Below are 25,894 nucleotides of genomic sequence, written 5' to 3' on the forward strand. Positions count from 1 at the left end.
CAGGTAACAGAGCTCAGTAGAGTGATCAGTTTTATTTTGCAGGAATCCAAGTAAAATTTCAGCTTTGCTTTTGTCAGGTGCTGTGTTAAACTTGAAGCATAAACTTTGGAAAAAAAAAAAGCCACCAGCCACACTGCAAATTTCTATCATGGGTTATTTCTTGTGGAACAGGTTTTGATTTCTTTCTCCCCTATTCAGAGCCGAAGGCAAGTCCTACTCAAACGGCCAGACACACAACCCATGCACACTCAAATTGTATCATTACTGATTCTCCTGACAATATATCAGCTTACAAAAGAGTTGAGGGCCTTCAGTAAAAGCTAAGTTGATAACTGCCCTCTAAGAAAAGAATATTACATTTCTCCACTTCTGTGCTTCACAACATGAAGATACTATTATTTCCTTCCTAAAACTGCATCATAGAGTTTTCCAGTTCTCTTCACTTGAACCTCTCTGAAGCCAGCTGCTGCAAGAAGCTTGCTGTACTCTGCAGGTATTCGCTCTTTTCCTTCTGTCTGTACCAACATATTCAGTGAATACAGCTGGGTTTCTACAGGTCCACTTCTATCTTCCTTCAGAAGGGACTCAACCAGCAGCACCCCACCACCTGGTTGAATAAAGAAAATTCAGAAAAAAAAAACATGCTGAGCTCTGAGAAGACGCGATATTTCTCAGCTGAGTTGTTAGACCTGATCCCAACATGCAGTTTCGGGAAGCTGCAGCCTCTCAGGTAACAAGACCTCAGACCTGACAGGCTCAGCTGCTCACCACTGACTCAGGAAAGTGAACGGCTCAGACAACAAACCGCTGCACTCAAAGCCTGCCACCCAAATTGCCCACTGAAGCTGGTGCGCTCCATGTAACTGAGAGGTGGGAGTCTCCCTGCTCTCCAGGAGCTCACACCTACCGGACCTGCAAGCCTTGTGGACTTTTGCCAGCAGCTGCCCGCATTTGTCATCATCCCAATCATGCAGTATCTTGGATAAAATATAGAGATCAGCTTCTGGGATTGAATCTTTAAAGAAGTCTCCTGAAAAGCAAAAATACATCCTTTGACAAAACCCCCAAGACACAGAGAGGGTTAAGCAACTTGTTTCAGATCTCTTCAGTTATAAAGATTCTGGGCTAGCCAGGGCTGTGATCCGCTTCAGACAGCAACAGAGCTATCCAGGAAAGATGGAGCTGCAGCATAAATCCATATGAAAAAACACACAGTCTCACACCTTCTAGTGCTACCTTCTTAGTCATGCCTTTTGTTCAGCAACTGGTGTACTGCATTCATATTTTGCTCCCTGCATCTTGCTTTCTCATTGCCACTCCCAATGCTTTGCATCACTGGCACACATAACGTTTCCTGTATTTCCCCATCTTTGCTTTTGTGTTCTCCCTCCCTTCCTCAAAGGCTACTTTGTGCTCTCAGCTCTTCTAGCAATATTAAGTCCCCCCAATAAACGCTTTTGAAAACATTAAAAATGAGATCTCTCTGCACTCCTTTTCATCTGAGATGGTACAAAGAGCACTCAATGTCTGAGGACTGTGCAAGAGCAACCTGGGCTAGCTCATCCATGCTCAAAGCCTGAAATATCTCAGGACACACATCTAGCCACCATAGCCTGAGAAGGAAAACCCCTTGCTCAGAGCAGGCCTGGTGTCCCACAAATCTGCCAGGAGCTCTGCACAGGAGAAAAGGGAGAATTAGGAAGCTCTGTGATGTGTCATGGCAGTTGCTTAACAGCAGTGGCAGCACAGCTCCAACACAACTGCTTTTGGGAGTGCCCAAACATCCTCAAGCTGCTCTGCACACCAACACTGGTTGTCAATGCTCCTGCATTGCCCAGATGAGCAAGTAACTCTTGATCAAAAGGCTGGGAAAGCTGCTCTCCTTTCTCACGCCTTTCTAAGCAGACGTTTCCAAAGACAATGCTGTACAAGGGCACTTTTGGTCACTAATCTCCCAGGTGAGTAACCAGGCGGAGGGGGCCTCTGTCACCTGTGACCCCACAGGTGTACACCCCACCATTGCCCACCAGCACCCGCCCACAGAGATGTCTGCACTTACCCTCATGGAAAGCAATCCGGTGCTCCTCGGGGGGTACGAATCGCTCCTTGGCCACTTGCACGACTTTTGGCAGGTCATAAATTGTGACTGTGCAGTTTGGGTACAAAGAAACACACTCCCGGGCCAAAGCTCCTCCACCTCCTTGTGAGGGGGCAAAAGAAGAGCAGTGCTGAAACAAAACCACCCCATTCTTCCATCCCCAACACAAAAGTGATGACAACATAAGTACGTTCAGCCTCTTGACACCTCGCAGGGTACATTTGTCCCCCATGTGACACAGGAGAGGAAGAGAGACACAAGTGGCCACCCAGGCCTAGCAGGGGGAGCCCCAGGCCTTGTTGCTCTTACACAATGCCTCAGCCGGACCCAGTGGTGGGCACTGAAAGGTGGGAAATGAAAACAGAGCTGCTAAAACAGACACTGGGGAAGCAGGGATGGAGCACCGAGGGAGTCTGACAGGTCCCATGAATCTTGGCAGTGTTCAGCAGCACTGGGGTAGGAGGCTGCAGCAGACAGTCTCTCAACCTTCATTGACCGAAGGGGGAAAGAGTTTGTAAGAACATATCAAACAAAGCAAGAAAAAATAAACTGATACATAAAGAAGATGAGCCACTATTCACACATGAGACTCCGTAGGCTAAAGTGTTCATCTTTCTAATGCTTGCACCACTTTGCTATTTCTCATTTTGACTCAAACCAGCTGAGAAAATGTTCCCTTTATTGCTGATGAGATACTGAGATATGTCCTGCTTTTCACCGCTCTGCCCTTCATATAACATGGAAATTATTTTTACTTTCAAAGCTTGCAAAACCAACAATGCAGAAGCTTGTTGAAGATCTACTGATGCTCACCTCCCAAGTCATAAATCCGTGTGAAAGAGGAAAGGTCAAATGCAGCAAGAACATCTCTACCACATATACCCCAGACTGAGTTCTGGCCAGCCAAGAATTTCAGCATTTCTTCTTCTGATCTAGTAATGCAAACAGGTACAGCACACAGAAATGTAACTCACTCACTCTTACCATAGAAGTCTTATTATGATTTTCAGCTTAAACATTAATATCTCATTGTATTTGCAAACTATACATTGTCTTTGCACATAAACCTGGCTCGAGTCTTCCTGTAGCAGAAAGGAACAGCTATACATTGCTGCACTTGAACAGGTAATTAAGACTAAGTTAAGTTCAACAGTGTATCACTGCTAATTCTGAGGCTTCCAATGGATTTTCTCCTTCAGTTGCCACTGCCTCTGTATGTACCAGAGACATGTGATATGTTTTACACAATAGAAGATTTTGCATTTCTATTCAAAATATCAGAGTTCTCCAGTAATGAATATTGCTGGGAAGGGAAAAATCTGCATGATGTTTCTAATGAGTGGAATTCTCACATCATCGTATGTAATAATACTCAGTCATAATTAAAATCATAAAGCTTATCCACAATAATAATGATATTTCTAAAAATATACTAATACCTGTACATTGCTCCAAAAGGGTCTTTAGATGAAATACCAAAAGCTCTTTCATATTGGTTTCTTCCTTCTCTAAAATGCAACCAAAAAAGCATATTAGCATGAATTTCTTTTCCCTTTATTCTAAACATACATAGGGGCTGAAGTTTCAGCTAGCATGCATGATGTTCAACTCTGGACAGACTATACACCTGTATATTTTTCATGGATGTAATGACTTCCTCACCTATCAGTCCCAAAAGATGATGAAATATTTCTCAATTTTCAACAAGACTGTCTGGTTCTTTACAGGATTGCATCTGAGACAGGGGTGTAATATGGCTGTGATCATCACCAATCACCACCTTCATGCATAGCAAGTTTGTTCATCTGCTGCACAGGCTGGATAAAGCAACACGCCAGTCCCATATTAAATTACTTTGACAGGCTTTTGCAACAGAAGTACCCTTAGCCATTGTCACTCATCATTTACTTGGATGCCTCCTAAAATGAGGGTGACTGTAATGAACGAGTCTTTTCCTGGAATCAAAAACACACAGAGGTATGATTCCTAAATCTACTCTAACATTAGAAGAGAAAAGAAAACAAGAACACACACACAGACAGTAGTGACAACAGCAGAGACCAGCAGGTTCTTGTTCTTTCCAAGAACCAGCCAGTGTCTTCCCTTGCGCCCTTTGCAGAAAGGCACCGAATTGAGAGCAGACGTACAGATGCAGCAAAACAGCCTGAAACACGCAGCAGACAACACCCGCCTTCTCCTCCTCACCTCACAGCATCGGTCAGGTAGTGCCAGCACAAGTAGACGGTATTGGAGTAGTACATCATAATATGGTACTGAGACTTGGGGCTTGACTTTGTAAGGTAGATGTTGGAAATTTCTGTGTTTCTGTAGAGGGCTAAGGGGTGAAATAAGTATGTTTACTAACATGTATGATATCATCTTGCAAGCCTATTGTACAGCATGGTATCCATCATCAGCACACATCTATATAACCCAAAAGAGAGAAAGGTTATTTCTACAATCACTCCTTCCAACTGTAATGTGCAGCACAGTATTCCAGGGTAGGTGAGGGCTGGTGAAATCTGTGCTGTCCCATTCAATTTGGGTCAACCCTTCCTCCAGCACCTAACATTTCTTTCAGGAATGGCAAGAGGAATGTCTTACAAGACTTGTCGTTCATCTATATGCTTCTGCTGTCAGATAAAGCTCCCTGAACTCACTGGGCACCTGCTGTAAGCCCCGAAACAGGGCAAGGGAACACAAGCTGCAGCAGGACTCAAAACTTTCAAAGCTAATCCTCACCAGCTGTCTGATTGGCATAGTCCCTTCTGGCCACATGGACTCAAGTCTCCAGATCAAGGTGGAATTCACATCACATTTCAGTTCAGACCAGAAACCTAACAAACTCCTTCATGGTAAAACCCACAAAGGAATAAATAAATAAATAAAAATAAAACATGTTTTTAAGTCATGCTGTTGCCCATCCACCTTTGCATATTGTTCTAAGGTTTAAAATCATGCCTATACATCAGAGTTTTCTTGAGACAAGCTTTGCAGAGGCAGTGAGAATCTTGTACAACATCATCTAAGGCTCTTGCATAAAGAAGTTTAGGGGTAGAGAGCCCTTCACCTGGGGGTTTCTTTATGTCTTCAATCATGCTGAAATTTGATGCGTCTCTTTTAGCTGAAGAGGGTTTGGTGCTCCCAAGGGATGGTCTTTTCTTCTAACTATGGTAACTGGTGTAACACTAGATATCACCTTTTCCCACAAACCTCACATCTCTTTCAAAACCATGAGACCTTTGAGAGTTTGATTTCTTCTTTCCACCCTTTAGATGGCGCAAAGAGAATGAAGCCACGCTATTTTCAGTGGTGCTCAGTGCCAGGGTGATAGGCAATGAGCACCAACCAGAACATAAGAGTTTCCATCTAAACATCAGGAAGAACTCTTTTACTGTGCAGGTACTGAGCATAGACATAGTCTGCCCAGAGTGGTTGTGGACTCTACCTCCTTGGAGATTTTCAGCAGCTGTCTGGCCATGGTCCCAGACAACCTGCTCTGGGTGACTTGAGCAGGGGGTTGGACCAGATGGCTTCCAGAGGTCCCCTCCAACCTCAATCATTCTACAATTCTGTGATTCCCCTTCTTCTGCCTTTATTACCTCCTTCTTGTGTCAGCTCTACTGCTAAGAGCTTCAATCCCACGCAGGCATCCAGAAGTCTTTCCATTCCTGTGGTGCTGGTACCCAACCGAGCAGCAATGACATCTAAAGACAGAGGGTCTCCTGACTCCAGCAGAAGATCAAAAACTCCCAGCTCACAGGCAGTGAACATAACCTGGGAGTGAGGGGAAGGGGATCAGGTGAAATCACCATAGCTTACTGCATTTCAAAATTTACTGCATTTCAAAAGCTGCTGTGTTGGAGCAAATATACATATAATAAATCATTTTATATTAAAAAAATATTATTTCAAATACACAAGTCCAATGATTAAGCTAAAGTTCTCTGAGCCCTGAATACACCATAGATTGCTTGCAGTGCACCCTTTTTTATTTATTTTCCTTTGGCCAAGCCATACAGTGTTTTAGTCTCTCTAAGTTCATATTTAGAGGCCAGGTTTCATCTGTGAATGTTTTTGCCTGTACCTTAGTTTCAGATCACATTCACAACAGTCTCACTTTTTGCCCGAAGAGCTCAAGCAAAGACAAGACTGAATTCATTGTCATTTAAAAGCTAATTATCTAACATATGCTACAGTGAACCCTGGAGACTCTCCCGTGGTCTCCAGCAGGGGTAGGTATCCCACTCCGTAGACCCTCTTGGGGGAAATGTCCACACACACAATTGATTTATCTTCAGAGACCAATGTCCATGGCTACAGCAATCTCCCTGATGAAATGAGGCTTATCTCAGCCAAAAGGGCCAACAGAAACCTGCTGTCTTTTCAATGAGAAGGAAGGCACATGTACCAACTCCAGGAACAAGCCTGCAACCTTCAGACAGACATACACAACCACACAAGAAAAATATCCTTCTCTAGCTGTATGCAGTCAAGTAACGGATAACCTATTTCACTGGCTATATGAATACTCCAAAACCATTAAGAAAGTCATCAACTCATTTGACTGTCTGTATGATAAAGTCCACAATTTGATTTAATAAAGTCCATTGGAAGCTACTTTTACCTTCAGTAAGAGTATATGTTGTGGCTTAACCTCATGGCAGCATGGTTTAACTGAAATTGAGATCATTTCTCAATAATAAAATATCGTTGCTAGTTTTGAAAGTATTTAGCACTCTTCTTTCTCAGCAAGCAAAAATGTCTGTCATTATTCTTTTTTTTCCTCTCTTTACTAAATACTCTGTTTTTCAGGAGCCTTTGGATGCAGCAGTATTTGCAGACCTCTGAAGTGCATTCCTTCCTTTAACAGGTTGGCTACAGATGCAGCAGAGGACAGTAAGAAAGAAAAAAATTCCCCTGCATTGGAACACAGGAATTTTCTGCCTGTGTGCTCATGCACACATGCAAAGGCAAGCAACATCAGCAAACATTAAGAAAATTGGAAAAAAATAGTTCTACCCTGTGCCTTAATCAGTTGTTGTCTGGAAAAAAAAAATTCACTTTTTTTTTTAAACTCTGAAAAGTCATTATATCAGACTATTTTGTCCACCTGAAAAGTAATACACAGGAGCTACCAAGATCTGCCTAGTGCATAATACACACACAAAAAGACACGCAAGAAAGAAAGAAATCATCTCAGAATGTACTTGAATAATCTTGCTGTTTGGGTGGTACAAAAAGGGAAAAGAAGGCAATGTAAGTCAGTCCTCTGGTTTCTAAACTTCAAACATGAAAAGCAGGAAGAAATCCCAGGACCTACAGAGCTTTGCATGTTGGAGGCAGTCAAACAACAAACCCTCAGCTATAAATCCCTGTGTTTTTTAAGTCTCACACAGAGACAAGATCTGCTCACCCAAGCTTCCGAGGGTCAGAGGGATCTCAATAAATGTTAAGTCTAACCTGAGGAGGGGGGACTTCTTTTCAAATTTCCTTCATGGCTAGATGAGTAGATAGTATGCTTTCCTAAGAAACTGTTTTATTTCTAAATATTTACATTGAAGAACTAAGGTGATATCCTTGAATATTTCTGCCAGCATACTTTTAAGACTTTTATCCAAGACTGATTTGTAGTTCTTACCTTTGAGACTAAAAATCCGTTGTTGTATTGCAAGATGATTTGAGGATAGTCAAGGTCTTCTGTGGAGCCCATCTTCCTTCTATAGTGTGGCTGAGATCCTCTGCCTGTCTTAATTTAAGTAAGCTTCTTTCTACCGGGCACGGAGCACACCAGCTGATCCACTTAATCGTATTGTTTCTGAGAAACACTTTGGTTACAAAACGAATGAGCTAAGTTATTTGGCTTCAACAGGCTTTTCTACTAGCTTCAACTGTTTCTTTGTATCTTCTTCCATCATCAAGCATAAGGCTAAAGAAGCAGCGAAGATTAAAGTGGTACTGTCAGCTCAGTGGTCAATTAACAGGCTGGTATTTAAGAAACAATTGAAAGCTGAAGACATCTGAAGAAAGCTGAACTCTGAAGAACTTGCTATGGAGCAACATGAAGAACCTGAACTCAATGAGATGCACCAGAAGTTCATAAACCAAAGCAGAGCCTTATTCTGGGCCTGTTCAAAAGGAGCCATATTCCATCGCACTGGCATCTTGACGCTGGGACACATCCCTGGAATAGGAAACCCCTTATATAAATCTGCCAGCCTAATGAAATGGGACCTGAAGGAAAGACGACAACTTGGTGATATGTTTCTTCAAGTGAAAATGGGACATTCTCAGCAGCTCAGAGTGGAGGAATATCCACTCAGAGCAAAGCTGTCAGGGCATACTGCTGGCCAAGCCTGGCATCTCAGACCACCCCAGCTCCACTCACCCCTCTCTCACCACAAACTACAAGCACGTGCACAGCACTTACCTCGACCCTGCTGACACAGGGACTTGCTCCAATCTGGACTGCATGCCCAGACCTCAAACCTTACCCATGCAGAAACAAGACTGGCATTACTATGGAGCAGGCAAGGGCTGCTGTAGAAATAGTCTGAGGGAAAAGCCCATGCAAGGAACTGAAGAAGAAGAAAACATCCCACCAGAGTCAAGGTCTGGAAGAATTTCCACTGAGGCATGGAAAGCCTGGCTCTGCTCCCTGGCCTGGTTTGCAAGGTGTGCTCACAGAAAGGACAAAGGGAACACAGGGACATAGCCAGAACTTGATGTAATGTGCACAGGTCTACAGGTTGCCATGACATATATCCGACTAGTGTGAGCAGAGGCTACAAGAGTCCATCTGCTGTGCTGCTTTGTCACAGTGACTAATTTGCCCTGACAATGATCGCTTAGATGACGTCTACAAGGAATTAAGTCTACGCTTGTTCCTTTTCTGTATTTTACAGGTGTCTGCCCACATAAAGGCTTGGAAGGCAGTGCCTGTTTGATAACTGTCAGTGATGGTGGTGGGGGGTCCTACTCGTGATTTGCCACATTTTGGCAGAGCAGGGTGCTGAGGAAAGACGAGATATTCTATATCTTTCAAATGGCTGCCATGGTCTTCCTCCCCTTCTTTGTAAAACTAGCCATGGACATCCAGAAAACACTTAGGAGGAAGGAATTAACTTTATTTCAATGCCAGATGTGAGATGGATTTCATCTTCATCAATTGCCCCACTATTCATTGCACTAGCTTGTAAATGCTGGTCATCCTGTCCTCAGCATTTGTGGGCAACCCTCAGGTGAGAACAGGCCCTTTCCATTAAGGAAAGAATTGTAGTTTTACATCACACATTTAGTGAGCCTTCAGGCAACAACATTAAATCAGACCATGACTTGGGTGATACAGTGATGGCAATGTGTTATAAAATAGCACTTTTTCAGTTGTAGTATGTTTTACCATGATTCAGCAGTAAAGTTAACATGCAAAACTACAATGATCCACATGCAGCTCAACATTTTTTGTACTTTAGCTTGGTGCATCTTTAAAGACATGCACTTTACAGCATTGTTCCCATACAACATTTTGATGGTGTCCTCCTTTCCTAGGAAGTAGGGTTGTATTTATCTGCTACTGCAGAAGATTAGTTCTGTGCTTTTCTTTTGATTTTTAGAGGAAATAAACCAGTTCTGAGTTTTCTGTGTTCCTTTCACTGCATCCACAGAGTGATCGAAACATTCTCAACTGAAAGTTTCCACTACACTATCCTTTTGAGAACCCTTATTTTCTATTCTGATCCTTATATTTCAGCCAAGAGACGTATTTGTTTTAGCCATCAAAGAAATAAGTGACATCTAATTAGCTAACTGGAACAACTAACTCTTAAAGTAGGTTATCAGCCTTTTTCCCCCTCTGTATACAACTCAGACTAATTTCCTGTGTTCTAAGAACACAAGGTGTCCTGCATTACCAAAATACTTAAACTGAACATAAAAAAGCTGAAGCAAACCCCAAACAGTAGAAACACTTTGAGCTCATCAGCCAGGACAGCACAGCCTGTAACTACAGTGCCTTGCTAGTGCAACACACTTACCATTTCTGTACAGGTTAGATTCTATTTATTTTGTACTGCCAATGCTGGAGATCACAACATACTTTTCTGCCAGAGTGATGGTGGTATCCGTGCAGCTTGCACTTAACAAGGTGTGGTTCCTTTGAGAAAGTAACAAGGAAAACCTGCTGACTTGCATAACCATGTCACCTGCTTTCTCTTGATACCTTTTCCTCTCCTCCAAATAAAAATAGAGAAATAAATTGTACTTAGAGAGTATCATTAGCCCAAAGCTTAGGAGGGTGTAGGAGAATGAAAAAATTCTCTGCCAAAGGTCAGTTCTTCAACTCTGCCTGCTACTGAGAATCACTGCAAATTGGTGCAATTTTGCCCAAGCATAGAGATTTCCCACTCCCAGTACAACTGATTTCATAACAGCTATTTGGATTCAGGCCATCAGCCATACTGAAAGGAAATACTCCCCATACTGTAGTTTTGGCTTGACTTCCAGCTTACAGCCTGTTTTCCTCAAATGATTCAACCACAGATCGGTTATCAGATATTAGTGACATTTAGTACAGATGCATTAAAGATTCATGACCATGAAAATGCTCAACCCTTGATTCGTGTAGTTTTGACTAAATAACCAGATAGTTGTGTGCACAACCAATAGCCTAGCATGTTGTAATGGACCATAAATTCACTGCACTGAGGGCAAAGTTATAGAGTACAAGAAGCTCTGGTAACAAAATGACCACACAGTTGATTAAACCCAATTGAAGTACTTTTTCAATTATGACTACGTCTGTCTGTTGAGGACACCAGATGTAATCATCTAATGGGATTACTACCAGTAGCGAGACATAGGGGAGGAGGGTTACAGATAACCCACATCAGATTGATGCAAAGCCACACACACTGTGTTGCTGTTTCCAAGTAAATCGTTACTGAGGCTTAAAGCCTAAGCTCCTTTTAAGCTAGAAATGCATTCATGAAGATGAAATTGCAATGGCTTTCTTTCTCTGGAAACCCCATCAAGGTTTTTGTCATAGTGCTTAGATCACACGCAGGCTAATGCTGTTACTCTATCTCCAAGTTTCTGTTTTGGTGATGAATTTATCTTTGCCTCAGTGACTCACTACAAATAAATACTACACACACAAAAAAAGTTGTTTTTGTATAATATTTTAAATTGTGAAATGATTAATGAGCAAATCAGATTTATTTAACGTGAAATTAATGTCCCTGCTGGTGAGAAATGACAGATTACATTATTTGCATAGTGCAACCTTCCTTATAAGCTATAAGGATAGATCTCGGGGACATGACTACAATAATGAGCTTTGGTAATGTCAGTATGGAAACAACTGTGCTCACTATCATTATTAAGCCTCTAAGTATGCCCAGCTTATATCAGATATCAGTTGGCCTGGACATTCATTAATATCATTGTTTAAACTTTTTTTTTTTATAAGGATTCTAACATGCCAAGACACCCAGTATCACACTTTGTCTTTGAAACAGAACATACATTTCCAATTAAACATTCATTTTCTTCTTTATAACTTCTAATTCTTCTCATGTTTTATAATAGATGCTTTTCCCTAGGCACCTCACTGTTGGTTCTGTCAGTTCTGAGACCAACTAATTTTAGTTTCTCCTGTTTACAACACATACATTACTAGCAGACATACGGAGCAGGCAGGAAATCCTGTACACCCAGCTCACTTTCTGAGCAAACCCTCCCTTTTCTCAGTTTTTCTTATAGCAAAGACTCCGAGAATGTCTTCTAAAGACTATTGCAAAAAAAAAAAAAAAGAAAGAAATCCAGAGTTGTTCTTGGTCTAACTTCCTAGCCTGCAAAGAACCTCTCAACAAGTAACTTAACCAAGTAGATATCGAGATCCCTATCAAGGGAAGGTCCCAGCAGATAAGAAACATGGTCTCTGAGGACAGACAGGCTCACTAGCTAAAACTGGTAGAGACTGAAACAAAAAAAAAAAAAGCAGCAGCTGAAGGCAGGAAGGATTTCATGGCAGAAATAACTTGTGCTCTGTCCGACATCACAGAGGCTATTGGTGGACATACAACAGCCTTGGCATAGGCCACTTCACACTAATCTGTCATTTTTCTTTCTTCCAAAGCGAGCAGAGACAAGGCTCCATGAGGCTTGGCATAAGCAAGCACCCTTGAAGTCCCTTCACTTGGTAGTATGCCCCCAATATTTCTTACAGCCTTACGCTGTTTGTGATCGATGTCTGGTGCAGAGAGCAGAAATGTCCAGGACCGTGAACAGAGCTGCAGGGAAGACCTAGTCTGAGGGTGATAAATCCTTGCTCAGACACTTGGTTTGCACATTGGCAGATTGCTGGCTGGGACTGACTGTGGTGACCCCACACAATTAACTCTTCACATTGACCCACAAATAGCCCAGCTTCAAGGACAGCACTCCCGACCATCCCATCCAGACCAGGTGGAGCTCATTTCACAGCTGCCACAGTGCACACGACTGGATTAGTTATCAGTTAAAAATCAGTTCCAAACAGCCTTAGCCCTTCAAAAGTTGTATAACCTTCAAAACATTTAGTGGAGCTAATCCACAAATTTATTGTGAGGCAGCAGGAGACACATTTAGAGGATGCAGCACGTGAGGGGGCAACTGGTACAGTGTGTTTTCTGTACAACAGTTAGAAGAAAGGATGGCAGTGCATACAGTTTAACACAGGCCTTGAGCCTGGTATCAGATTAAGTACAACAAAAAATATAGGCACACTACTTTTAAACACCAGTAAAATAATACTTGCACGCGTAGGAACTTAATACAGCAGTAGGATCCATTCTGCATACCCAGTACCGAAGGATCAACCACAACTTGATTGCTGCTTTAACAGGCACCCTAAAGACAGCTCTGCAAATTTTTTGTGAGGTAGCAAGAGAAACATTCAGCAAGTAAAACATTCCTTGGGCTGGAGAAGGGCCAGGTCAACAGAACGCAACTGAATTAAGGCACATACCAAGCTAGTTGGTTTAATTGCTGCCTTACCTAATAGTGTCTCTACCTTTGCTATCAAACAGGAGCAGCTGAAAATCTTACATAACCCTATACATGTTCAAGCACTGCCCTAAAGCTGACACTGGTGTGACGTCCACGTAGCATTGGTCAGTGATTGACTGCACAATCCTGTGCTTGCAGTTTTGGAAGCCACTCCTGAAAACAACATTTTCTCTAAACAGCTTTCAAGATGACACTTCCAGATAACATATTAAATGCTTTATTAGCACAACTTAATCATGCATATGCCCTTATTCTAAATCACTGAGTAGCTTACTCTACAAAGGTAGAGTCAATTAGAAAAAACATGGATTTGGTCATGGCTTTGGTAGCCACTTATTAGTATCAATTATTCTGGCAATGTGACTCATACATTATAAAAATTACTTCACCACAGTAAGCAGATAAAAAGCACTACAACAATGATATGAAGGGTTTGGACTTGCCCTTGTGGAGAAACTACAGTTTCTGTCGAATAAATTGCTCTTCCACTCACCTAGTGCAGGTTGAGGACAAGATGAAAAAGACTGAGGGGCTGGCAAGTGCAGACTCATTGAGAGTGAAAATTCTTTCCAAAAAAAAAAAAAATCTTTGTTTCTTCTCCATCTTGCTCACCCAGTCCCTTGACATTCTGATAAAACAGTTAATAAATCTATATTTCTAGTTAGTCTCACAAGGATATAAATAGCATAAATAATAGACAAGAACACTGAGAAATGGAATAATATATATAACTGATGCAATGGGACAGAAGTAACACGCAACTCATGGCAAGTCTAGGCAAAGAGTGAGAGTCAGGTTAGTACTGGTACATAATCCTCATGGACCAGTTTTAGAGACTAAATATGCAGACATTATCACGGTTGTATTTCTAGCAGCTAGGTGCCTGAGAGTAAAGGTAGCACAGCAGCCATGCATTCATCAGTATCTGCCCAGTATTCAATCATACTGACATAAATTCAGTATTTCAAAAGTATTTGTTATTTTGGTATGTCTTCGATAAGTATTTGTTAACTCTTATGAACATTAAGGAAGCTTAAGAGTGTATCAGAATCTGTGACTGTGATGTGATTTAAGCACTACAAATGTAATTAAAAAATAAAAAAACAACCATAACCAAAACCAGTAGTGTGGATTATTGGAACTCCATTAATTAAGACCAAAAGTTTGCTGATCAAAATCTGAAGTCCATTTCAAAAGGACACTGACTTAAAGCAACTAAAATGACAAAGGGTAGACATTACTCGTCTTTCAATATAAACTCAAGGACAATCACAGTACATACTCTGAAATGCAAGAAAAAACAACTAATTTTTATCAGCTTTTAGTCAGCTCCTGAAAGTCAGTCTTGCAAATACAAGCAATCAGGCAAGCTTTAAGTAGTCAGCATCACAATACTCTCCTAGAAGAGGAGAAAATAACGGTGACTGCAGTATTGAGGCTTCTAGAAGCCACTATAGAGTCTGCTGGTGTCCTAGATTCTCATCTGAAACACAAAGACCCCGAGAATATAATTGGTAGAGGTATATTCATGTACAGTGAATACAGATCAGTTGATTTAGGTTGGAAGTTAGGAGACATTTCTTCTCAGAAAGAGCAGTGAGTCATTGGGACGGGTTGCCCAGGGAGGTGGTGGAGTCATCGTCCCTGGGGGTATTTAAGGAAAGGTTGGATGTGGTGCTTAGGGACATGGTTTAGTGGGTGACAGTGGTGGTAGGGTGATGGTTGGACTAGATCTTGGAAGTCTTTTCCAACCTTAATGATTCTGTGATTCTGTAATTACTATAAAAGTGACGTTCTTTAGGTTATCACATCAGCAGGGTTTTTGTAGTATTACCTCAGCCACAATAAAAAAACTTTAATAACAGTATTGGGCATGGCATAATTTATATTTGTGACCATCTTAAAATATTAGTTTCAACTCTTTTCAAGTTTCCTTGTAATCCCAAGGCCATCGTCAATAAAGGCTTAGAAAAGCAACAACAGAGGACATGGTGACACCCACTACAGTCCCCAAGTACATCCACACTACCATCATCAAGTTGACTTGAGCTACAGAAAAATTTCTGAATGGGTTTTAAAACTCAAGTGTGCTGTAGCAGGCTACTTGCAGCAGGACAGTGTTCACCTAAAGGCATCACTATCGAGCCCACAGACAGTCAAATGGACTGGAACACGTACAGCCCCAGGTTACCAATAGAAAGAAAAGATCAAGTATATCTACTGACTAGACAAAGGACTTTTTTTTTTTTTACTAGCATCCATGTCACCATGCATCTCACTGTGTAACTGATCAACAGCAACCAAGCCCCACCCAACCGCTCGCTCACACTCCAGGAGAGAATCAGAAGAGCAAAAGTGAAAAGCTGTGGGTTGAGGTAGATAGTTAACTAAGTGAAGGGTGTGGGGTGCATCAAAGACGGTCACACACCACATCCCACAAGCAGACCAATGCCCCAACAGTCTCAGAGCAGCAGCTACCTCAGAAAGATGAAAGTCCCATGATCTACTGTTACGCATGATGTTACATGACATGGAGCACCCCTTTGGTCAGCTGGGGCAGCAGTGCTCCCTCCCAGCCTCTTGCTTACCCCCAGCTTACTCCTGGAGCAGGTCAGTGTGAGAAACAGAGAAGGCCTTGAGACTGTGCAGGCACTGACCAGCAACAACTAAAACATCGGTGTGTTATCACTACTGTTTTAGTCACAAATCCAAAACATAGCACTCCATGGCTGCTACAAGGAAGGTTAACTCCATCCCAGCCAGACCCAGGTACAAGGACACACGATGCAGTATTTATTTCAAGGGATTCAGAACTGTAAAGATTTTGGAGAGCTTTGATGCAAAACCAAAACATATCTGAAACAATACTGCAAAGTGTCAAGGCTAGATAAAATTGCACTGAGCATTTATTTACTGGGCAACTGTAAGTACTAGTAGTTTTAAGAAATTGTGATTGGGTTCAGCTGGCTAGCTGAAAGACTTGTTTCACATTCCCTCCCCACGTTGTGGAAAGTAAGCATTTGCAAGTAGCTTCAAAGAATTTTTAGGCTTTGAATCAACTAATTATGTTACTGCACTTTTATGATGTTGTACGAAGACAGTGCTGGATACGGTGTGTTAGGCTAAATGATCAAAGCCTGACAGACGAGCAGGGCTTTGGGGGAAGGACGCTTATCTCCTCTGACCTCAGAAATTGCCCTAGACATCAGGGGAGCTTATAGAATTTAATCGCCTCAGGCTGGGATATCAAACCTGGTCTTGCTGCCTTCTTTGGAGTGAAAAAAAAAATATTCAGCACTCCTTCCCCTTCCCATATCAACTAACAATAGCTGTTGGATTTTTCTAGTAGGAACGCTTTTTGATGACCGCCACTGCCTTAACTGCTTCCACACATGGCAATGACACACTGCATTCCTAGCATGATAACTTCCTCAGAGTAGCATTACAAACTAGCATTTCCCCAGTTACATATATTAATCATCAAGACCTTCCCACATCAACCCCAGCGGAAATCCACAGGATATGTTGTGGAAATACCATACTAGTAAGAACCTTCATCCCGAGCTCAAAGACATTGGTATTGACAGCCATTAGTTCAACTCCTTGCAGGACTGCAGATGGAATCACACGCTTTTTTTTCTTCCTTCCTTAAACATGGTGTTATCATGGACAATGCATCAGTATTTGAGAGCAGGCTAAGAAAACACACGTTTATGAATAGGCATCCCACCAGACTTATCAAATACTTGCCATCAACATTATAGCGGATTTTAGTCAAATCATTACTGAAGATAAGTTTATCTTCAACAGATCGGTTTCTAACACTCCAGCAAAGACTGTAGAAAAATTAACTCACCAACAAAAGCAACTGCTCAGAATTCAAGAGACTGGTGGTGTTGAGATGATTAGACAAATCAGCTGAGATTTCAGCCTCAAAAACAGTTGTGAAACTCACAAGAAAAATCACAAACTTGAAAAGTAACAATCTTTAAAAACACGAATTGCCAGGAAGAACCTCTCTTTTCCTTCCACATCTAGAAACAAAGATTTCAGCAGTGTGGTCTAGCAAGAAACATCTTCCATGGAAACACGGATGCACTCAGCCAGCTGGGGATCCAGCTGAGCTGCAGCACCAATATTCTTCTGAAGCACTCCAGGAAAGGGATGCGATTTGATTTGAGGCATCAGTGCGGGGAAAACTGCATCTGAAGGCTATAGATAAAGAGCACATACCCTGCTGAATTAACAGTGGACATAGCTGTACATCAAAGACTGTCAAGATGAGTGGCTGAGCCTCATTATTCAAATGCGTTTTTCAACAAACAGATTCTCATAGAACACTTCCATAGATTTTAATATACTGACATATGAAAACAGCAACTTCAGTTCACTGGAAACAGGTTTTTTTTAATTTTACCATAAAAAGGCAAAATAAACTCTTTCACTGTAATGTTATAGCTTTTAATATTCCTGAGCTGCATTTTAGAAGCAAAAGTATTCTTAAATGGATTTAACAAGAGACACTGCAGCCTTACTTTTCAACACCGCAAGTAAAAATAATTTAGCAAGAAGGCCCCTTTTCCAAAAGACAATGGCTAGCTCTGTACGTACCTGAAAAAATGCTTCCAGTGGCTCTTTGCCACCTGGAGTAATTCCAAAGCCAAATATGTTGACAAAACAACAGAACAACTTTTCAACCTTTTTACCACTGCTTCTTACCTCCTACATCAGTGTGCCTTTCTTACATGGAAAGTATTACTATACAAATGGCAGTACATGCCAGAATAATTTGGGCCACGCAGCTTGGCACTATACAGACATATGAAGGAATCATAGCAGTTAAAAAGATATCCTGTGTATCTTTATAGTCGGCTTTAAGAACCGTACGAAAGTCTTGCTATCTGGCTCAATCAACAAAAACTCTACTTTGTTAAATGCAATTTCATTAAGTGCACCAGAAAGCGTTTTAAATCAAATCTGTATGTGATAGCTTGTAATGTCCGGAGTTCCTACAACTGGCACCCATGTACTTCTCAAACCAAATTAGGTGATGAAGAGATGAAAAACTAAACTGGCTAAAATTAAGGTTTAGAAAACTGAAAATTGAGGATACAAGTTGGCTTTTAGCACTGTAGGAACTTGAGCATAAGCACAGGTGATTACACCTACATTGCGGTAGAAACCTAGAAAGAGACAACAGAGCACGAAGGAACTTAAAAAAATCAGGTATCTATTTTCTTGATTTCAGGGACTATATGTAAATTAGGCATTGGTTGAAACAGAAGCGTTTTCTTACAGCAGTCACACCAATGAGGTCTCATTTACAACTTTCTGGCCCTTGTGTCCAACCACCGCCTTTCCAAACAGTCCAGGCCTCCGCTACCCACTCCAGGTACTCCGTTGCTTACTCAGTGATCTCCTCCTGTACCTTCGCTTCCTGCTCAAGCTTCTGCGACTACGACTTCTCTCTCTTCTGTCTCGTTTACGTTCACTACTGCGAATTCTTCTGTAACGTGAACGCCTGGGGCTTACGCTTCTTCGACGAGGACTGTGACTTCGTCGAGGACTGTAACTTCTGCTAGAGCGTCTGTAATACCTCCTCTCCTTCCTGCGCTTTTCATCCTGGTAACTGCCCCCATCTCTTCTGTGCCTGCTCCTCTCTCGTTTACCCTTACTGTCATCAGTGTTTATGCTGCTACACGAACGGCTTTTCCTTCTCCTTGCCTCTGTGCTACGTTTGCCCTGCTCACCATGTGAGTCCTTCCTGCAGCTATTCTGGTCGTAGCTAGAGAGGCTCTTCTGCTGCTGGTTACTGGCAGGAACACATGAGAGTACTCCTGAACTTCTTTTCTCAGAACACCTCTCTGAGTTTGTGGTATGAAGTTTCTGACCTTCTTTGACGTGAGCTCTGTCATGAATATTGCCATTCAAATACTTGCACTGACTCTCAGGGGATGCTACTTCTCTTTGAGAGCTTGACACCAGTTTGCCTGTAGCAGCCTGTCCTGAGGTAGAAGTGATGCAGCTGGATGACACAGTGTGGGGAACACCGCTAGCAGTTTTCAGCAAGTCAGACTGAGAGGGCTCCGTTTCTTCTTTGCTTTGATGAACTGCATCCATTTTCTTGCTCAGAAGATTGTTCAGTAGTTTCTCCCTTAGTTCCTTTTCTTTTCTCTGCAGACCCAGTGCTCTCTCTTTTTCTTCTTCCACCCGTCTGAGCTCAGCTTCCTGAAGCTTTCTTCTTTCCTCTAGTTGCTGAAGACGGATCTTTTCTTCATTTTGTTCTTGCTCCAAAAGCTTTACAGTCTGAAAGATAGTCACAGGGAAAGCAAGAGTAAAGAGGAAAATATTTATAGACTCACTCATGCTTCCAAGTTGTACCGTAACACAAAAGCAGCAATCTGGCAAGAAAATAAGATGTCTTACAAACAGAATGTAACCCTCCCATTTTTCTCTCTCAGATAAAGTTCAGTCATTACGGATCCTTACAAGAATAACACAGAAGCTATCAAAACATACAATTTGAAATATTAAATTTCTCAAGGTTGATACTTGAAGGTTTCGGTCTAACTGAAAACATTGATTTCTCTAAGAGGTTTGCAACCTGCAACTCATAGCCCACTTCACAATGGGTCCTTAAAAAAAATAAATACTCATTATGTAGAAACCGATTCTCATGCTGTCAACCACTTTACAAACTCATGATACTAAAAAAAAAAAAGGTTCAAACCGATTTTTTTAAACATCTGTTCAGCTTAGTGCACTCCTCAGAGTTACTGACTGAAAAACTATTTTATCTATTTCAGAGAAACAAAGCTACACAGTCTGCAAAAAGTATTTCTCCCTTCTCCTAGCATATAGCTAACCACTTAGCACTGTATGAGCTCTAATTCAAAAACAATCCTGAGGTACACCGGCATCAAGGAATAAAAGTGTATTTTGCCACACAGTTTTTCACTGCTGCAGAAAATACTTAACAAGCATTACGTTACGCCCTAGCACAACTTTATCCGTATCTTAAGCAAACTCCGCCCTGTTTTAGTGAAAAAAATAGTTGTTAGAGAGACGGGATCTAACACTCGAAATTTCGACTACTTTTCCTGTAGAGAAGCCTCTCTGCACATTTTCAAACATCAAATAATGAAACCCCTTTTTAAAACTGGAAAGAATAGTCAAAAACTGCTGAAGGCCAGAAGGGAACAAGTACCAAAATCCGTATTAGAAATAAGAAGTCTTGCATCTTACCTTCTGTGTTTTGTTCACTTTATCATGCTTACACATTCTTTTCCTTGACTTGAGAGCAAGGCTGCCAATTAGTTTACTTGCTAAAAGAATGTTATTTGGGACTTAAGGTTCAAGTTCACTTTTCCATTTACCTATACATGCATATTTTACCAAGGGAGAAATACTGTTTCATTAGACTTTTTTTAATTTTTGATCTAAGGAATAGCAGCTAGAGAACTATTAAATCTGTTGTTTAATGAACAGCAATCCCCACCCCCCTCCCACGTCAGTAAAAGGCTTTGTTCTGATGGGCTCTTCGTTAGCTGCTGAAATAAATATTGAAGTTACCTTTGCCCTGCTTAGCAGTTCTGCAATTAGTCTAATGGACTGAAGATTTCTCTGAGCTAGCAGGAGCTTCCTTTCTTCTAGCTTTATCTTCTCTTGGAGTTTTTTCTGCTCTTCAGCTTGAAGTTTTTCAAGTTGCTTTTTGTTTCGTCGGAGTTCACGATCCTTCTGTTTCTGTTCTCTTCTGCGCAACTTCTCTTCTCTTTTTCTTTCTCTCTCATATTCTTCAAGCTCTCTCTGCTTCCTAAAAAGAGATTAGTATTTTTACCTTGTCTAGAGCAGGTACAATTTTAGACTCCTGACTATATTACAAAGTATATTTTGTACTTTAAGTGCATTTGTGTCTTCATAAGTCTTGGTGGCTACTGAAAAACTGAAGTAAAAATCAAAGTGAATTTTTTATTCCTTACTTGTGATAGGAAAGTAAAAACAATTTGGTATCCAAACAAAATATGGCTACAGATTTTTTTTCACCACAGTGAGAAGAAAATTACCAATCCAACTGACACGTGCATGGTTGATGGATTTCAGCTCAGTCATTAAGACAAAATGGTGGCTTATGCAAAAGAATGTGGGTTTCTGAGATCACACGTCTAATGTCATGATTATTAAGAAATTGAGTAATTTGCAGTTTTAGTATTTTGAACTGAATTCAAGTATTAGTGATAATCTACATAACCTTACTGATGAAATTAACGGTTTTGTTCAGTAAGATGTTTTACCTCACACTTAAAATAAAAATTAAGCAGTAACAAGTTATGCCTATCAAGGCAACCGTACACCATACAATCTGAAAAAAACCTGCATTAACATTTATAATATTCTGAATAGCTGTTGTACGATATTTGTACCTACATTCATTTTCTTAAAATAACACTAAAACGTGCTTGTATCCCATTCCTTTACTGCAAAAACACCAATGTTCAGGGCAAATGAGCTCTGTTATATCAGTTACTTACTAGTAGAACAAGTGCATGTGTTTCAAGATCTTAGAATTATATATTTACCAAAAAAATTTAAACTATTCTTCCTCACATCCAAGTCTCAACCCCTGAACCCTATTTCAACAAAAGGGCTACAATACTCCCACTCAGTTTTAAATGAGTAACTTCAACTACGTGATCAGAACTTTGAAAGGAAACTTGTATTTAGTTTTGTGGGTGTTTTTTTTTTTTTTAATCTGCTGATGCAAATAGGAAGGAGTTTTGCCATGCTGTACTGGTGAAAACATAAAGAAGAGCCATAAACAAGAAGTACCTTTCTTCCTCTTTTTGTTTTTCTTCAGCTTCTTTCTCTTTGCGTTTTTGTTCTTCTCTCTGCTTTTCAAGCTCTTGAAGTTTTTGCCTTTCAAGCTGACGCTTCTTAATTGATGCATCACTGAGGTGTTTTGTTGAGTCAAAAGAAACCTTTACAGAATACAATTGAAAAGATTTTTAAGTAAACAAACAAAAGAAAAATCCCCAGCAACCAAGTTTTGACCTAGCACAAAGGCATTCAAAACATGAGTACAAGCATAAATATAAAACCTTTTTTCAAAAGCAAAGGGACCTTCTCTTCTGTATGTTTCCAGAACAAACACCAGAGTACTATAAACATATTACTAGGAATTGTCCCCTTAATTTCACTGCCTACATGCTAGCACAGCTGCGTACCAGTTTACACTTCTGTATGTTTCTGACATCCAAATGTAAACCTGATGTGGTTTAGGCCCCGGCTGTCCAACGTTTTCCACCAGTGTCAGAAGACGAAAGCGAAGAACTCTTTCATCTCATGGATGCCACTGGGGACTGTACACTATTAGGTAAAAGTGGGCCTTAGTCAGGCCTCCCTTTCTGTGTAACACTGTGATCTGTAAATTCACCAGGAGAAAAAGCACCAGTTTTGTAACATTTAGCACCTGGCTTAAGCTAATGCCTCCTCACCAATTCCAACACAAAAATTCCCAATTTCAGATACACACGCCTCAGCTTGTTCCACTAACAGGCTAAAAGGCCTGGAGAAGCAGAGCTGGACAGTGCCGTGACCTCGTGTGAAAGAGATCTGTCTTGACAGCACAGTTGTGAGCACAGCCCTCCTTCTTTCCTATCAGCCCCAGGGCAGCTGCCAGGAAGGCATGCACAGGGGACCTAAATTTGGGAGCCCTAACCTAGAGCATGTAAGCGACAGTTTGAATTTCAGATCCCTTGAAAACGGGAGGGTCAAGGTACAACTATTTCTATGGTCCTGCTGACCTTCTTTGAAGAGGTTACAGTATTTTACTGACTAAACCGAAATTTAAACTAATCTTTGCATGCTCCTAAACTACATAAATGAGTACTCAAGCTTTTTCCTGAAATACAAGCAAATATTTCACTCAACTGCTATGCAAATGCATGGACAGTCCCCAAACTTATCACAATTTTTCTTCAGGCCATACTCTCACAGATAAAACATCTGAACAGACTCGGCCATGATCATCTCCTGTCACTAGTTTCACTTCTTAAGACAACGGGGTTACAGAGAAAAGATCTGGAAAACTCTGTATGCAAATAATATGAATTAAACACACTGGATTCGCAGGGAACTGTGACACAGGTTAGTAAGTTGCTTCACTTTTGAAGCCTTTCTGTACCTTTCTGTGGCCTTTCTGTACATGAAGTATGCTGAGCATGATGACCTCTGTATTCCATACAGACCACATGGTATTTACTTCACAATCCTAACACCCGATGGGTAAACCTCATTATCAACACACAGATCAAAAATGAAGGCTGTCCCTCTCCCCAAAATTTCTAACCGTCAGCTTGTACAAAAGAGAACAATGCACTGTAAAGGCAGCCCTCCCATGACAGTGAAATATGTCTGGACTTACTAAGGATTAGATATTTTATGTGAAATGACAAGATTTGCAGATACATGTTACTTTATAAAAACCACTTAACAGGTAATGTTCATATACTTGGCCGTTCCTTAACTGTTCGCATTTCGAGAGCTGTCTTGTTAAAAAAAAAAAAAGAGAGCAAAACCTCACATTCAGAGTCTAACAGGACATGTTTACTCTTCCCATCACTCTCCTTCTAAAACTAAGTGCTGGTCCCCAGAACCACATCAACGTCAGCTGTTGTCACCACTACAACAAACTGTAGGTTTTAAGTGCTTCAGAATTAACATTTATCCGTTCGCATTTTCACATGGCTTCCCATGAAAAAATCCCCCCGTTTCTCACCTTTATATTGCAAGCCACAGCTTTGCCATCATCGCCTTTGAACATCAGCTTCATCCCTCGCAGAGCGTTCATGGCCATAATGAAACCTGCATACTCCTGATATTGCACATAGGCTTCAAAATTCAAATGGCCTCCAAAACTGAAGGTGTGGAAATTTCTGCCAGTCATTTCTTCTCTGTAAGGGTCCAGCATGGGTATGTCCACATTACGTATTTCTCCAAATTTTCTGAAAACCTTTATAAGGACTTCTTCACTTGGTTTTTCTGAGCCAGAGTCCTTTGCTGCAAACCACTTACAGGGCAAGCCTTCCAGATGGATGGTATCTGGCCTTTCGCCCGGCAAAGTTTCATTCATATCTTTTGCATCACGGAAAAACGAATCCCAGTCATGCCTGGTAGGAAAGTCAATCTTGTATTCTGCAGCGCGGACTTTCAGGATGTCAGAGAAGCCGCTCAGCTTTATTGTTTTGCCATCGAGGCACGCCAGAAAAGACTTGACCAAACTTTTGTTTTCGACCTCTCCTTCAAACCGGATGAAATCCATCGTGCTTTTAGATATCCGCAGAGTGGAAAACTGATGGGTTTGCACCATCCCTTTCAGTCTTTCCATCACTTCCCAGTTCGAAATAGATTTTCCCGGTTGTTTCAGCTGAGGAAGTGCCACACTGATGGTCATTTTTGTAATGGGCTTAAGGTACAACCCACAGGGAGCACAGAGCTCTACAGCTTCTGATGTATCATGAACTATTGTTGCAGCAGCCATAACACAGAAAAAGCATAAAGGATAAAAAAAATAAAGATGCAAGTTTAAGTTGTAGGCCAACAGTAGTCAAACAAAACAGCCCTTATCCGTAAACAATCGAATTCTTTGGACATTTAACCACTCCCACGTAAAACCAAGGTCTCTTAATACAGGAGTCAATTAGAGAGTTAAAACCGAGCAGTACAAACATGTTAAATTACTTTATAACCACCAGAACCTATAAATGATTAAACCTCAGTAAGGTCTCAGAAAAAAAAAATAAAAAGGAGCTGATGACAATCTTAGGGGTAAATGAGGTTGGTATGTGATGGCTCACAGAGCAGCTACCCTTGTTTCTCAGGAGGGAGGGGAGGAAGAGGCGCGACGCCACACGGCTCCGCGGACTACTTAACAACAAGCAAACCCCGCCGGGGCCGCGCCGACGCAGGGGCTCTCCACACAGAAGCGCTCGGGTGCCGGCCACCTGCAACGACACAAACGCACAGCTTTTAGCGAGGGGCCCGGGGGGCGCAAGGGGACCCCTCCGGCACCGACCGGCACCGGGGCCGTGCCCGAGGGCCCACCCGCCCGGCCGCGACCCACCGCAAACAGCCGCCGGCCCCGCGCGCAGCCCCCACCGCTTCCGCTTCCTGCCGGGCTCGCCGGCTACCTCCGACCGCCTCCTGTAGCTGCCTCCGGAGGGCTTCTCTAGCTCTCGGCGGACTTCCTTCTCTATGGCAGCGCCGGGAGGGGCGGCGGGGCGGGGGAGGGCTGGCGGCGGCGCGGCGCGGCGCATGCGCAGTTGCCGGCGGTCGGTGGCCGTCGGGCTGAGGGCTGAGGATCCAGCAATTAATTAATTAATTAATTAATTATGGTTAAAAAGTAGGCAGTATCACATTCACTCTTTCTGTGTTCCCTCTCAGATTTCACCGCCAAGGCCCACATACGTTATTTGTACCACACGATTCTGGTAGCTTGAGCTCTCTGCGTACACAGACCCAGGCTCTGTGAGGGAATCACCCGACAAACCAGCAGGGGGAATGGCCCAAACGAAGAGGCGCAGCTTGGCTGCACGAACATGGGGGGGCCGGTGCTGCTTACGGTGCTGCAGCACGTCCAGGCTGTAAACACGGGGCTGGGAAGTCTGCCACAGGACCTAGATGGTCAGCTGGAGGCTGTGCTGGATAACCTGCAGCACCCCAAGCAGCAAAAGGCACGCGAGTTAAAACCCAATC

General features: G+C 42.0%; 2 protein-coding genes across 4 annotated transcripts; both read right to left on the minus strand.

Annotated features, from left to right (window-relative positions):
* Nucleotides 1-395: 395 nt before the first annotated feature.
* On the minus strand, nt 396-7,811 carry ASMT (acetylserotonin O-methyltransferase). Its single transcript, XM_035542222.1, has 8 exons — nt 7,740-7,811; nt 5,701-5,875; nt 4,304-4,433; nt 3,538-3,606; nt 2,912-3,030; nt 2,060-2,200; nt 908-1,030; nt 396-607 (listed from the first exon to the last, which is right to left on the minus strand). The coding sequence occupies exons 1-8, from the start codon at nt 7,809-7,811 to the stop codon at nt 396-398; spliced, it is 1,041 nt and encodes a 346-aa protein (XP_035398115.1).
* A 9,666-nt stretch (nt 7,812-17,477) lies between these two features.
* On the minus strand, nt 17,478-25,401 carry AKAP17A (A-kinase anchoring protein 17A). 3 transcript variants are annotated; one of them, XM_035542220.1, is made up of 6 exons: nt 25,263-25,384; nt 25,008-25,143; nt 23,919-24,661; nt 21,971-22,119; nt 20,717-20,957; nt 17,478-19,450 (listed from the first exon to the last, which is right to left on the minus strand). In XM_035542220.1, exons 3-6 carry the CDS (start codon nt 24,591-24,593, stop codon nt 18,524-18,526), a joined length of 1,992 nt encoding a protein of 663 aa, XP_035398113.1. In that variant the 5' UTR covers nt 24,594-24,661; nt 25,008-25,143; nt 25,263-25,384; the 3' UTR covers nt 17,478-18,523. The 3 variants fall into 3 exon arrangements, with proteins under 3 accessions (XP_035398113.1, XP_035398114.1, XP_035398112.1); XM_035542221.1 differs by having other exon boundaries at nt 24,997-25,143; nt 25,263-25,382; XM_035542219.1 differs by having other exon boundaries at nt 23,919-25,143; nt 25,263-25,401.
* Nucleotides 25,402-25,894: the final 493 nt, after the last annotated feature.

This window comes from Cygnus atratus, chromosome 1 (genome assembly GCF_013377495.2).
Source record: "Cygnus atratus isolate AKBS03 ecotype Queensland, Australia chromosome 1, CAtr_DNAZoo_HiC_assembly, whole genome shotgun sequence".
Classification (NCBI taxonomy): Eukaryota; Metazoa; Chordata; class Aves; order Anseriformes; family Anatidae; genus Cygnus; species Cygnus atratus.

What these genes read in the sequence shown, in the direction of transcription:
- ASMT (XM_035542222.1), bottom strand. Translation starts at nt 7,811, where the DNA reads ATGGGCTCCACAGAAGACCTTGACTATCCTCAAATCATCTTGCAATAC. An exon ending in TACCTGACCGATGCTGTGAG is followed by an intron (nt 3,607 to 4,303) that starts GTGAGGAGGAGA and finishes GTTGCATTTTAG; the next exon opens with AGAAGGAAGAAACCAATATG. An exon ending in CCACAAGGCTTGCAGGTCCG is followed by an intron (nt 608 to 907) that starts GTAGGTGTGAGC and finishes TTATTCAACCAG; the next exon opens with GTGGTGGGGTGCTGCTGGTT.
- AKAP17A (XM_035542219.1), bottom strand. Translation starts at nt 24,680, where the DNA reads ATGGCTGCTGCAACAATAGTTCATGATACATCAGAAGCTGTAGAGCTC. An exon ending in CTGTGGCTTGCAATATAAAG is followed by an intron (nt 22,120 to 23,918) that starts GTGAGAAACGGG and finishes TATTCTGTAAAG; the next exon opens with GTTTCTTTTGACTCAACAAA. An exon ending in AAACAAAAAGAGGAAGAAAG is followed by an intron (nt 20,958 to 21,970) that starts GTACTTCTTGTT and finishes ATCTCTTTTTAG; the next exon opens with GAAGCAGAGAGAGCTTGAAG.